This window comes from Ceratotherium simum, chromosome 35 (genome assembly GCF_057802395.1).
Source record: "Ceratotherium simum simum isolate JZ-2026a chromosome 35, ASM5780239v1, whole genome shotgun sequence".
Lineage (NCBI taxonomy): Eukaryota > Metazoa > Chordata > Mammalia > Perissodactyla > Rhinocerotidae > Ceratotherium > Ceratotherium simum.
The window spans coordinates 25757067-25770693 of NC_141934.1; the positions used below are offsets into that span (position 1 = coordinate 25757067).

At 54.0% G+C, this 13627-nt stretch overlaps 2 protein-coding genes across 6 annotated transcripts in view; one reads left to right on the forward strand and one right to left on the reverse strand.

Annotated features, from left to right (window-relative positions):
• The window catches only part of DNAH10 (dynein axonemal heavy chain 10), a 137748-nt gene extending 132035 nt beyond the window's left edge, over nt 1-5713 (forward strand). For all 3 annotated transcript variants that reach the window (XM_087423421.1, XM_087423423.1, XM_087423422.1), the window contains 8 exons: nt 107-202; nt 919-1090; nt 1540-1671; nt 1839-2050; nt 2139-2306; nt 3488-3668; nt 4792-4937; nt 5450-5713. In XM_087423421.1, the coding sequence (XP_087279547.1) occupies nt 107-202; nt 919-1090; nt 1540-1671; nt 1839-2050; nt 2139-2306; nt 3488-3668; nt 4792-4937; nt 5450-5596 (1254 nt within the window). In that variant the 3' untranslated portion in view covers nt 5597-5713. The remainder of the gene's footprint in view (nt 1-106; nt 203-918; nt 1091-1539; nt 1672-1838; nt 2051-2138; nt 2307-3487; nt 3669-4791; nt 4938-5449) is intronic.
• An 835-nt stretch (nt 5714-6548) lies between these two features.
• The window catches only part of CCDC92 (coiled-coil domain containing 92), a 32539-nt gene continuing 25460 nt past the window's right edge, over nt 6549-13627 (reverse strand). For all 3 annotated transcript variants that reach the window (XM_087423427.1, XM_087423425.1, XM_087423426.1), the window contains exons 2-4: nt 12337-12483; nt 11678-11719; nt 6549-7944 (exon numbers count right to left, since the gene is read on the reverse strand). In XM_087423427.1, coding sequence (XP_087279553.1) covers nt 7172-7944; nt 11678-11719; nt 12337-12466 — 945 coding nt within the window. In that variant the 5' untranslated portion in view covers nt 12467-12483 and the 3' untranslated portion in view covers nt 6549-7171. The remainder of the gene's footprint in view (nt 7945-11677; nt 11720-12336; nt 12484-13627) is intronic.

The following is a 13627-nucleotide window of genomic DNA, read 5'->3' on the forward strand; positions in this document are numbered from 1 at the left end:
CCAAGTTAGCGACAGCCGAGTTGTTCCTGCCCACATTTTCAGATGAGGATCAGAATGAATGACTTTGTGGGTTAGAGTACAACCAAGCCTGTTCCTCCTCTTGAAGGTCTGCATGGAAATCCTGAACACATACTTGACAAAAGCCTTCCAGCAACACGACCCGAGGATCCCGTGGGGCAGCCTCAAGTACCTAATTGGAGAGGTAGGCGTGTCTGGGAGACCCTTCCACAGGCTGCCTCCCGGGGTGCCCTGGGCTGTGGCCTGGTGTTCTTGTGCGTGATCTCTGAGCCCTCAGTGATGCCCCTCTTGCTCCTGCTGCCCATCAGCTGAAGGCCCCCAGGTCCCTGTGAAATCTCCCTGCTCATCACCCTGTTGTGCTTTGTCCTAAGCGAGCGACATTCACAGTGAGGTTCTGGATTCATTGTCCCAGGGGCTCATGTCCTCTAGGAGCCATGCCTTAGGCACGCTGTCAGAGCCTTGCTCTGGTTCAGTGGCGTGGAGGTCCACCCTGGAGACTGTGACTTTACACAGAGCTCGTGGGAAAGCTTCCCTGGTGGCCTGCACGTGGCTCACACAGTGACATCACCATTGCAAAGACAAACGTGGCTGCTGGCTTCTTTGGTTGTTTTTTTTTGGTGTTCACTCTGTTTTGGGGATTTTGCAAATTGCATACTGGCTCCCAGCACTTCTTGAGAACTGCTTACCCCCTTGGCTCTGTGCCTTTGTAAACAAGCCCTCTTGTATACAGTGGGCCGAAAGCTTATGCGAGTCAACACGGTTTGAGCTGCACAGTGGCCAGGCTGGCAGAGTCTCACCAAGGACACCTCCGGTCTTGACCCTGGGCTAGCCTCTGCCTAGGGCCTCAGGGTACACCCTAGCTTCTGGGTCCCGGCCAGCTCTCACTCCCTGTAACCTCAGGTCATGTATGGAGGACGGGCCATCGACAGCTTCGATCGCCGCATCCTGACCACCTACATGGATGAGTACCTGGGAGACTTCATTTTTGATACTTTCCAACCATTCCACTTCTTCCGGAACAAGGAAGTGGACTATAAAATCCCCGCTGGTGATGAAAAGGAGAGATTTGTTGGTGAGATTTCTGACATCAAAAAGTATTTTAAAAGTTTTTCTACAGGAGACCATACACTTCAGCTGTTCTGTTTTCTGTGGTTGGCCTGATGGCTCTTCTGACCCCTCCTGGTGGGGCTCCTGGGCTGGTGGGCATGGTCATTACGCCTTTTAGGGGCCCAGCCAGCTCTTCCTGGCCTCAGAGCTGGTGGAGTTGGTTCAGATTTCCTGTCCTGGAATGATGGCAAATACATCCGATGCTGCCTGCAAGAGCAGGGTGGCCCCTGGAAGCTCACTGAGCCATGTTCTTAGAAGAGAGACATAGAGCTGGGCTGGACGTGCTGATGTAGAAGTTTTATTTAAAAACATGTCACCCCCTAACCAGTAGAAATTAGTCTTGCATGAGTGGGGATGCTGAGGATGTTCAGGGTGCCTTGATGGTGTAACCTAGTTTGTTCCCCACGATTACAGAAGCCATTGAGGCCCTCCCGCTGGCCAACACCCCTGAAGTGTTCGGTCTCCATTCCAACGCCGAGATTGGGTATTACACTCAGGCGGCTCGAGCCATGTGGGCTCATCTGCTGGAGCTGCAGCCTCAGACGGGTAAGTCGACCACGAGGACTGGACTGCTTCGGTCAGGGTGGAAGGGTGTTGGCACAAAGCGCTGCTGTTGGCTCCTAGCTTCCCTACTGCTGGTGCCTTCCCAAGAACCAGAAGGCTCAGCAGGGCCCAGGCCTACTTGCTTTCCCTGAAAAGCGTCCTGGTTTTAGGGGAATCCAGCAGTGGCATCAGCCGAGATGATTACATTGGCCAAGTTGCCAAGGACATAGAAAACAAGATGCCCAAAGCCTTTGACCTGGACCAGGTCAGGAAGCACCTCGGGACGGGAATCTCCCCGACTTCGGTGGTGCTCCTGCAGGAGCTGGAGCGCTTCAACAAGCTGGTCACCCGGATGTCCAGGTCTCTGGCTGAACTTCAGAGGGTGAGCGTGTTCCCAATGTGCAGATCACTGCCTAAATGTCGTGCCTGGCTTCTGACAGTCTTGCCTGATTGCTCTTGATTCCAAACAGGCCTTGGCTGGAGAAGTTGGAATGAGCAATGAGTTAGATGACGTAGCCAGGTCTCTTTTTATCGGGCAAATCCCTAATATCTGGAGAAAGCTTGCCCCTGACACCTTAAAGTCCCTTGGAAACTGGATGCTCTACTTCCTGCGGCGGTTCAGCCAGTACACATCGTGGGTGAGTGAGAGGCAGCAGCCTATTCGCTGGTTCAACGTTCAGCCTGGACCCCCTCCGACCACCTCCTGACCCCTTCTCCCACCCCCAGTGGTACCTCTGTTAGCAGCTGATTGGGTGCTCAGAGGGCAGAGATGGTCTCTGACTCTGCAAGCATACCTGTATCTTTTCTCTTTTTCTTAAGATTTTGAAGCATATTATGCACAACTTGACTTATTCATCTAAGAATCTATCTTGACAGTCGTTCTATCTAAGTACATCTTTTTAGGGTACTCCATTTTATAGATATTCCATATCCTGTCCCCTCGTGGACATGTAAGTGGTCATCATTGGGTTTTTTCTTTTTCTTTTTTTTTTGCTAGTACAGACAATATTCTGGTGCCCATGACTTTGGATACTCAAATGAGTATATTCCATGGGTAAATTCCTGCAATGGAAGAGTTGGATCAGAGTGTGTGCAATTTAAATTCTGGCAGCTCTTGTCAGGTGTTTTTCTGGAGAAGTTGAAACCACAGCATATAAGAATCATTATTTCTTCACCTCTCTGCAACACTGTGTGTTCTTACTATTTTGGATCTTTTCTCCCTGACAGGTAAACAATAATACCTGTTTGGATGTGCATTTCTTTAATTACGGTGAGGCTGAGTGTATTTTACGCATTTATAGACATTTTGTGTTTCTTCTTCTGTGAAATGTCTTTTTGTATCTTGATTTCATTTTTATTTGAATTTTGTATCTTTTTAAATTGATTTTTAAGAGCTCTTTGTATATCAAGGAAATTAGCCTTTTGTCTGCCAGTGTTGCAAATATTTCCCCAGCTTGTCATGAGTCTTTTGACTTTGTTTGTGATATTTTTTCCATAGGAAAGTTTTACATTTCTATGTAGTCAGATATATCAGTCTTCTTTTACGGCTTCTGGGCTTTGTACTCCCCACCCCAAGATTATGGCAACAGTCATTGGAGATTTGATCTGGTACTTTTGTGGTTTTACTTTTTATATCTAAATCTTTGCTCCACTTGGAATTTGGTGGTCCTTCCCAATGGGCTGCTAGTTGTCACAACACTGTCTTTTTGCCACTAAGGTGAACTGTGTCTTTGATCGTGAACTCAACTTGCGGTCAGCTTTGACCTCGGCATTTGATGGCAGCCCCAGGCTCCCACCAGCTGCCCTCCCTTCTCTCCAGGTCACGGAGAGTGAGCCTGGCGTGATGTGGCTCTCAGGGCTGCACATCCCGGAATCCTACCTCACGGCCCTGGTGCAGGCCACCTGCCGGAGGAACGGCTGGCCGCTGGACCGCTCCACCTTGTTCACACACGTGACCAAGTTCCAAGATGCAGATGAAGTGAACGAGCGGGCAGGACAAGGTATGGTCAGCTCGTTATGGATTCACAGCCCCTCATTCAGGGTCTCCCTCCCCCAGCCAGCCGACTCAAACAGATGAGCACAGTATGGGCCCAAACAGGCCAAGCCACGGTTGCAAGTCAGACCGAAATACTGGCTGTTTGTGGACTATCCACGTCTTGACGTTTCTGAGGGTGAGTACATGTGTTTCTCTCCCAGTTGCTCCTTTGAGACCTGGGCTGATGTCAGGGGAGACCTGAACCACGTTCACCCTGCTCGTTTGTGGGCAACGGGCTCCTAGGTCAGAATTAGATCTTTCAAAGAACTGGATCTCCAAGTCACTTCCCTGGAAACCTTGAGGGGCCGGGGGCATGGGAGCCAGAGAGCAGGATGGACTAGGCTGGAACCATTAAATTATGCTATAGCTTCAAGTTCCTAAGACACTGGTTACCGACTGCGCAAAGTGTAGCTGGAAACGGCTGTTTCTGGGGGCCGTGTTGTCATAGTCAGAGGACATTTAACTGCAAGCAACAGAAGGCCTCTTGAGCTAGCTTAAGGAGAGGGGATTCACGGTGAAGATTCAGGAACGCTCACAGTCCCAGCTGCAGAAGGCCGGCGAAGTCTGAGAGGGACTGGCAGGTGTTGGGGCCACCACTCTCTCTGGGCTGAATGACTGTCCTCACCTCTGCTCCTCTGCATGTCAGCTGTGTCGTTCTCCCCAGAGACCACTTTCTCTGCAAGGCTTCGACTTCCTGCTCCCCAGTCACTCTGGCTCAGGAGGTCTTGGGTTGCCGTGGTGCCACGTGACTCTGGTGCTCTCATTGTTATACCCTGGGGCCCAAGGCAGTTCATGTCTGTGTATCTTGGTGCCAAATTGCTGGGGAGAGATGACCGCCCCTCAGCCACCTCGCCGTGGCTGTGGGGGAGAGTCACGGGGCCTGCAGAGCATCCCGTGGGGGCTGTTTCTAAGGTAGGCAGGGCAGAAATGATGCCACCTCTTTTGGAAAAAGGCCTGGGCTGTGTCTGGGGAAGGAGGATCAGATAGTTACCTTTTTATTTGTTCTACATGTACATCTGATAGAGCTGTCACTCAGGAGAATCACAGATGCCTCTGCGTAAATCCTGGCTCTCTTCCTGTATCTCTAGGCTGCTTCGTGTCAGGACTGTACCTCGAAGGCGCTGACTGGGATACAGAAAGAGGCTGTCTTATCAAGAGCAAACCCAAGGTGCTGGTTGTCGACCTGCCGATCCTGAAGATCATCCCCATTGAAGCCCATCGCCTCAAACTGCAGGTGAGAGGCCACGTCCACCTCACGTCCCCTCTTCTCTTCTGACTCTGGTTATACACGAGGCGGGTTCAAATAGTCTTGCCTTTGAAACCAGGGGTGCTTGACCTCTCCTGGGTCGGGGAAGCCTTAGAGACACATAAAAGCTGGGGCGCTGCTGCCCAGGAGAATGCGCACACACACATGCACGTGTGTGCAGAGACTTCCGCAGGTGGCACTGATTCAAGGTCAGAGGCTGTGGTCCAGACTGGCTTCAGGGGAGACTCTTCCTCCTTGTGCAATTCAGCGGGCATCGCCTGAATCATAGAGTAGTGACATCTGGTGTGGACGGCAGACACCTCTCGCTCTGCCTGGCCTGGATCCACTTGTAAAGCCCTGTCCACGCTAAGTGAGGGGGGATCACCTGCCTAGGCCCCACCTCGCCTGAGGGCCCCCCGACCCCCAGCACTTGGGTTGGGCGTCACCCCTCTCCAGCAGGGAGCTCTCTTAGCTCTCCTCTCCCCTCCCTTCCTTTTCAGAATACCTTCCGGACGCCCGTCTACACCACCTCCACGAGAAGGAACGCCATGGGTGTGGGCTTGGTGTTTGAAGCTGATCTCTTCACTTCGAGGCATATTTCTCACTGGGTGCTGCAGGGGGTGTGCCTCACCCTCAACTCGGATTAACCCTTTGCGCAGAGAAAGCTGCCTACTACTCTGAGTCTGCGGCTGGCAATGGGCATGCTGGGAGCTCTCTAGAAGGATCAAGTCTGCTGTCATTTCTTGGGGCCTCTCAAGAGGCGGGAGGAGGTTGACATTGATTTCTCTTTCATTTGAAATCAGTCATTTTAATCTCTTTCCATATAAATCAACCTGAATGGTGGTGTTTTTTTAAACTATATTTTAAGGATTCTGTGTACCCACAAAGTAAATACTAGAGAGCATTTTAAGACGTGTGTTTTCTCATCCTTCCCAGAAGAAACACTCGGTCAGGCAAAAGTGCCTGGCATGTCAGTGGCACGGGTGAGAAATCTTTTTCAAAGGCCTGTTTCCGACAATCCAGGCCTGTGTCTGCAGATGCCTCTTTGGCAAGAGCGGTCTGCTGAGGAGCGGAGAGAGGGCCTGGCTGTGGGGCGGGTCAGGCAGGGCCCCCTCCCTGGCTGACGATGCCACAGTCACCACAGCAGCTCCTCCCTTACCCGGAGCTCTCTGGCCCTGCTCCTCCGGCTCTGGGCATGTGGGCGGCTGTGAGCACGACTCCCACCCCCAACCTGCCTGGGTCTGTGTGGGGTTGGGCACAGACTTAGAACCTCTAGGACCAGAGGGCTCCTGGGCGTCCCTTCCTTCTCTGCACCCTGGGGCTCGCATGGAGCCCTGGCCAGGCCTTGTTGGAAGTGAGGAGCGTCCCCCAGGACGTCAGAAGCACAGCTCATTCTAGGGTACAGCTCTGGGCAGTGAGATATTACAGAGCCTCCTCTCTCTGGAAGTGAAGCCCCCACGCCCAGGGCCGTACCCCTGGGTGAGAACACTGGGAGAGGATGCCGTGGTTACTGGGGGGGCCTGCTACTTCTCTCCCTCCCAGTCTCCCCCCAGGCCCTCCCTCAGGTGGTTTAATAAAAGACACAAAACAGAAAGAAGGCAGGTTTAGAAAATAAAGTTTGTTGGGATCTTGAACATTTGGGATAAAACTAACAAAAAATATGAACACACATTCAGGTTGTGGTGACACGAGGAGTAACGTCATCTTATTTAGTGCCTGTGACATACACATACAGCTGCTCGGTGATCGGTGCCGCCCTGGGAAAGGGTGTCAGGAGGCTAAGGTCTCCAGGAGGGAGCAGGGGCTGCTCCGGACAGCTGCCCTGGAAACTGGAGGGACAGGTCAAGGTCGCTATGTGTTGCTCCGACTTTATAGTTAGGCGTGTGACTATCTGGTTTCATTAACATGAGTAGTGACGCGGCCTGCGGCCTGTGCTCTGTCCACGAGCGCGCTCGGACTGCACAGGCTAGGACTGGAAGGAAGCGGCGCGGCGCACAGGTGTTTGGCCACAGCGGTCAGTAGATGCGTATTCTGCAGCAGGGACACGATCATCTGTTGGTGTCAGGAAGAGGGCAAGAGGAGCAGGAGGAGAACAATCTGTTGACAGGTCTGAAAACAATTTGGCATGCATGGGAATTAACAACAAAAAAGAAAGGTGTGGACGAGTTTTTCCTGGTAGTGATCACAGTGCGGCGACAGCGAGGATGGAGGGCCAGCGGGCTTCACACAGTTCTGTCCGTCCCTGAGTGCTTCCTCACCACCTTGCCTCCGCTCACCTGGTCGACCGCCAGTGTCTCCACCTCGGGCGGGGCCTGCGGGGCGGCGTGCTGGATGCGGTGGGCCACCCCCACGTGGGCCTTGTGCTGCTTCTCGCGGGCCGGGCTGTGCTGCTCGCTCGAGCTGCGCTCAGAAGCAATGGGGGGGATCACCAGGGGCCTCTCCTTGATGAGGTGGACCTCGGCTGACTCCCGGGCCAGCAGGAACGGGGTGGGGTCAGGCATGGCATCCACGGGCTCCCGCAAAAGTAGTTTCCGGCTCTCGGCCCCAAACCTGTAGACCTCTTCGAACTCCGGGTGCAGGGGGGCAGAGAGGCTCTTTTTCATGCGGCGGCGGGGTGTTTCGGGCAGCTTGTCTTTGGGGGGGGCTGGCTTGTAGCTGGCCAGCACGGGGCTCCCGGACGGGCTGCCGTCGGAGGGGCCGCTGGAGCTCAGGAGCTTCCTCTTGGCGGCGTGCAGCTGGGCGGTCAGGTAGGCGATGGTGCCGGCGCGCTGCTCCAGCTCGCCGGACAGCATGCTCAGCTTGTGGCTCTTCACCTTCAGCTCCTCCAGGTACTTCTTCTCCCGCTCCTTGACCGTGTTCTCCAGCACCGCGATCATCGCGTTCTTCCGCTCCAGCTCCTTCAACAGCTCGTTGTTTTCGTCCTCCTTGGCTTTCAGCTGAGCTTCCAGTTCTTCGCATCTTTTCTTGAGCTCGCTGCTTCTAGAAGAGCTGTCTCCTGGAAGGAGAAGCCGAGGGGCCAGATTAAGAACCCGCCGAGCAGAGGCAGGGAGACCCTCTGTGTGTGGGAGGCCTCGTCCAGGCTGGCCTCACCTCCCCATGTCGGGGGAGCTCGAGCAAGAGGGGGGCTCGAAGGCCACATGGAAGGCAGGGCTGTGGGCCGGGGGGCGTCCTGCTCCCACAGGGGAGTCAGCAGCTTGGACCTAAACCACTGCCCCCACCTCCGTGTCCTCCCCCCTCGCCAGAGGGTGGGAGATCAGGGGGTCTCTGAGGCCCCTTCCAGCTCTTAGTTCTCTGGCTTATTGTATCAAAGAATGTCTCCAAATTTTAAGAATGCTGAAGTTAAAACAGGCAATTCAGTGTTAGATCTCACTGAATTCTTAGGATTAAACTGTTAGCAGAGCGATCTCTCTGCTCAGGTGATGCTTATTAAATGCCTGCTCCATTCAAAACACGTTTGGAAAGACAAATGTACAACTTCTCCATGTCTAAAGCGCGAGAACTCTGAAGGGTGCGGCGGAGACAGGACGACACTGGTTCCCTCTGTCTCTCAGGCAGGCGTCCCTCTGTCTGTGCTCGGGCTCCTCCTCTGCTCGCCCCCTGGGCTCCTGAATGAGTCTTCTGAGTGCTAATCCTACAGGTGGTGGCCCATCAGACAGATCCCTCAAGGCTAAGCATCTGCTCTCTTCTCGCATCTTTATTTTCCCACTGGACTGCTGTGGCCCTCCCCCTTCGATGCACACGCCCCCAAAGCCTCTCGCTCAGCTGGTCAGTCTACTCGCCTCCCCTCCGTCTCTGGCTCCTGCCTCCTGGCCTTGGTCCAGCCTCCTTTCTGGTCTTCCTGTCTCCTTTCAGCCCCTCCTGTACTTACAAGACTGGTCACCCCTCTAAATAGTCTACCCCTCTGTTCAAAAGTGGCTTCTCACTGCCTAATAAACTCCAAACTGCAGACTGCCTTCCAATTCCTCATCTGTCCCCACTGTCATCTGCTCCCACACACACCCTAAGCTTCAACATCCCCCCGCAAGTCTCCCTCTCTCGGTCTGTCTCTATTGTAGCCTCCACCCTGACCCCCCTCCAGCCCCGTGTGTCTAACCTCCTTGTATAACCAACCCCCTGGCCCAGCCCCAGCGCCGGACGTGCGCTGGACGTCTTTCCCGGCCTTCCGCTCCCTCCCCAGGGCCTTGTTTGTCTGATGCTCCCCAACTTCCCGAGCCACAGCTTCTGCGCCCTGTTCTGTCAGCCGGACTCTGAGCTCCTGAGGCTCCACCATTGGGAGTGTTTTGTGCACAGCACCTTGCATATCACAGGCTCACTGCAGGGAGTTAATGTATTTTTAAAAAATGTGTCCACATGTGTGTGTGTGTGTGCACACGTGTGTGTCAGATGTCAGTAAATGACCTCCTTAGACAGGATGCAGCAATAGTATCTTCCATGAGATTTTTTCTTTGCTTAAAAACAGATTCTGAAATGTGGTTTCAGAGGTGACAGGAGTGACAGAGACACTGAAGCACACGGCTCTGAAGCCACCTCTGAGACCCAGGAGCCACCTGGGCTGGGCCCTGCCACCTGAAATGCTGGCTTTGGCACAGCACTCAGACTTGGTGCCCACTCTTCTTCCCACCAAGGCCTGCAGGGCCACAGCCTGGGTCTGACACAGGGCCCCTGCCTTCACCCAAACCGAGGCTGCAGGGGACTGTAGCCTCCTCCCAGGGAGGTCTGTGACCAAAGGTGTGAACACATGCAACCATGTCCCCCACAGGCGTGAAATCTCTGGGAGTTTTCTTCCTTTGGGCAGTGCCACGAAGGGCCGATGTATGGAATGTCTGAGAGGGAGACTCTCCCTGGGCTGTGCTCCCACCCTGTGCAGGGCAGCCAAATGGGGCTGGCCACGGAGGCAGGAGGCCCCGGGCACCTCTCAGATGAGGACACAGGTTCAGAATGTTAAAGAACTCGCCCCACAGCTCCTCTGAGGCAGAGCGGAGACTGGAGTCCAGGGCTACGGACGGATGTCTGCAGGCCCTGACTTCTCAGGGGCTGCTGGGGGAAGGAGCTGGTATGCCTGATCCCTCCTCCCCCAGACGCTAGACAGCTGCCCTTTGGTGACGGTCATTCCTGCGAATCAGCGCCTCTTGTCTTGCCGATTTTCCTCTCTTCTATAGGAAGCCCCACTCCAACTCCTCCCCTGCACACACATCCTTCCTAGAAGTCCCCGTCTTTCCCCATGAAAGCTGTCTATACGCTGAGCTGCGGTGGCAACTGCTCTCTCACCTCAAGCAGCGTTCCCCGAGCCTGTCTGAGCGTTCAACCACGGCGGCACTTTTCAAACACGCCGACTCCCAGGTCCCCCCAGACTTTCAGAACCAGAATCTCTGGGGAGGGAATCCAGGAGTCTGCGTTTTTACCCCGAGTCTCCAGAGCTTCGCAGGATGGGGCAGGCTCCGCGTGCACTAGTGTAAAGCAGTGATTTTCACGCTGGGGAGGGAGATGACCCACTAAGACCCCTCGAGAGGCCTCCACACTGAGACACCCTCATGCCATGCTTACCATGAGGTCCTGCCACTGAGGAGGGGCCAGATCAGGTTGGGGAGGGGGGTCTTGGGACTCAGGGCCAAGAACCTCGCCCGGAGAGGCAACAGGCAAGAATCATGTGTCTTCAGATTAGCCTGGGCCAAGAGGGGACGGGAAGTGAGGACGCCCTGATTTCTATGACACGGATGACGGGGTGCGGGCTGGGGTCCCCGCCTGGAGGTGGAGGCCCTGAGCTCCTGAATCCTTGGAGGCTCAGTTCCTGGTGGGGGCTGTGGAGGGGCGCCTCGCATCCTTCCTCCGCAGTGAGACCCTGAGGGTGGGCTCCTGTTTGCAGGCCCCTCCTCTGCCACACGCAGACAACAGAGACGTCTTGGCTCCTGTAAGGAGCGCTTAGGAGACTGTAACGCGAGTAAAGCAGATGGAAAGATCAATGCTTGGTGACGCCCTCAGACTCAGTGGAAAAGGGCCGTGTCTTTAACAAGGAATTGTACACACTCATGAATAACAACTGTCACTGTGAAGCCTATTCAGGAAAAGCCTTCCTGACTCTGCCCTCTCCAAATCCCCGCCCTGCTCTGGGGAGCAGGCTACTTGTAACAGGCCCCAGAGGCCCCGGTTTCCACCTCCTTTGCCCTAGCTGCCATCAGGCTGAGGTCCTCCGGGGTTCCCTGAGCTCCCTGAGGGTTCTGGGTGGGGGAAACATTTCTGGGACTGCAATCTGGAGAAAGATGCTCCACGATCCTTTGGGGGCTCTCTAGCAATTGATCACTCACTCAACCCATATCTAGAGAGCACCTGCTCTGTGCCCGGTCTGAGGGACACAGAGGAGGCAGGACCCTGCTCCTTCTCCTCCATCTCTCTGGGTTAAATCACATCTATTTCTTGATTACAGAAGGAACACGTATTCATTGTAGAAGAATCAGAAAATCCAGAAAAGCATATAATAGACATTCCAAATATATGTGTCAATCAAAAGAAAATAAAATCACTCATCCTCCCTCACCACCCTGCTGACAGCCCCTCGTAACACCCAGGGGTCCAACTTCCTGCCATCTTTTCTCAGAGAGCTCTGGTCCCTGCGCACCTCCTCACAGTGACTGTGTTTTCTTCTAAGTGTGTAACTAGTGAAAACAAATGGCACCAACATGTGCCACACAGGAAACAATACCATCATTAACTTCTGGGGCAGGAGTTCTTACCTGTCTGTTCCGAACTTTTGAGTGTCAGCTCATATGTTAAATCTAAAAAGGAAATCATATGCATTAATTTTGTATGGTTACAGTGTATGTGAAGACCTTCATCAGCTCTGAAAATGCAGAACTGACTCCCACGATTGGCCTGAGAGTCCCGCCCAGACAGAGCAGGGTTCGGCAGCATTAGAAACAAGTGTGAGAACAGCAGGAACCACTGTACTTACTAAGGGTCCGAAGGGAAGGACTTTCCTTTCGCCTAAAACACTCCCTACCATGCACAGTTAGCAGCTTGCTCTATATATTACACTTGGGTCATTGGTTCCAAAATGCATTGTAAATTCTAACCACTGCATTCTGATTTTTTAAGTCCTCAGTATGGCTTTCCAGCTTTATGCTCGGTGCGTGGCAATTAGGCAAAGAGGATGAGGTGAGGCATTCAAATGGACCCCAGCCATGACAGGGTTAACCACATCAGAGAGAAGAGTAATCCCCCTTCTCACTCCGCAGGAGCCTGGCCCCGCTGCTGAGCCAGCCACTATCTGAGACTGTCCTGACAACAGTCTGGGCTCTGCTTGTTCCATTCCATAGAGCAAAACAGTCCGCTTTGCTCTACAGCCCCCGCAGGCCTGGGTCCCCTGCCCCGAAGGTCCCGCAGGCCCTGGTACCTGTGCAGTGCTGCTGCAGCCGCCTGATCTCAGCGTGCAGCCCCTTGAGCGTGCTGGCGTGCTCCCGCTGGAGGAACAAGAGGTTCTTCTGCGCGCTGTGCAGCTGGTTCTCCAGGTTCGTGGCTGCCATGCTGACATCCAGATGACCTGTGGAAACACAGACCGTGGTTGCTGTCCCCGACAATGAGGGTCACGGGGTGGCAGGCTGCAAGAGGATGCTGCCTGCTGCCTGCCCTCCTTGGCTCTGTGGGGTTGCCAGTAGCGTGAGGCCCGGCTCTGGATACAGGGGGTGCATCAAATCCAGAGCTCCCTGATTCCAAACCCTCGCCCCTTCATACGCCACCTAACCTCAACAGGCTCTGACCAAAATTACTCTGGAAAGATTTCCCTGACAAGGTAGGTGCCCACTGCTTCCTCACAGGAAAACCTGGTGCCTGGGAAACGGGGTGCACTCTCCCTAGAAGTGGTATCCAGAGCTGGCTGAAGTAAGGGACAGGAGGAAGAGGAGGGGAGAGTGCCGCAGGGAAGCCCCCAGGATTCCACCAGGCTGAGAGGAGCCCCGCATCCTTCTTGGGAGATGGCCGTGTGTGACCGCAGGAGTTGGAGTCTGTCCCCAAACCCGGCCCCCTCCACCGTGGCTTCAGTCATCAATCACTGGCCGCTCACGCGGGGCCTCAGATTCTCTGCCCTGACGGTAACTCGAGAAATGTGGTAAAGTCAATCGGTCTTTCTGGAAAAGCTACCAGAGTAATTCAAGACGCCTCACACAGCACTGAAAGATTCAAAGGACAAAATGTGGACTATTTGCTTATGAATTATTCTTGTAAACGCAGCCTGGAGTGCAGTCTTCTAATTTGCTATGCCAAGAGCTCTCCCCAGAGGACACTTCTCACAAGGCTTCCGGCATGTGCTGCATCTGTAGGAGGGTGTGACGGGATGGGTCTGGCGATGACAACACACTGGGGCGCTGTCACCACGTCGGGCCACACCAATCACTCTGAGTTATTTGTGAGACCAGCGGCATATTTACAACACATTTATTCTGGAGCTAAGAATAGTTCATCACTGGAACTCAGGACACACATTTCCATTCACTCAACAAAGCTTCCCGTCATGTCCTCGGGCCACAGGCTCCCCTCCAGAGGCAAGTTAAGAAACGACAAGAAGGAAATAGAAAGCGACAGACAGGGGGCGAGTGAACACTGACACATCCCCAAAAGGAGCAGGGTAGAGAAAAATAAAAGGAGGTTTCCATTCGGGGAAAGATGACAAGAGAAAGAGGCGACTAAGG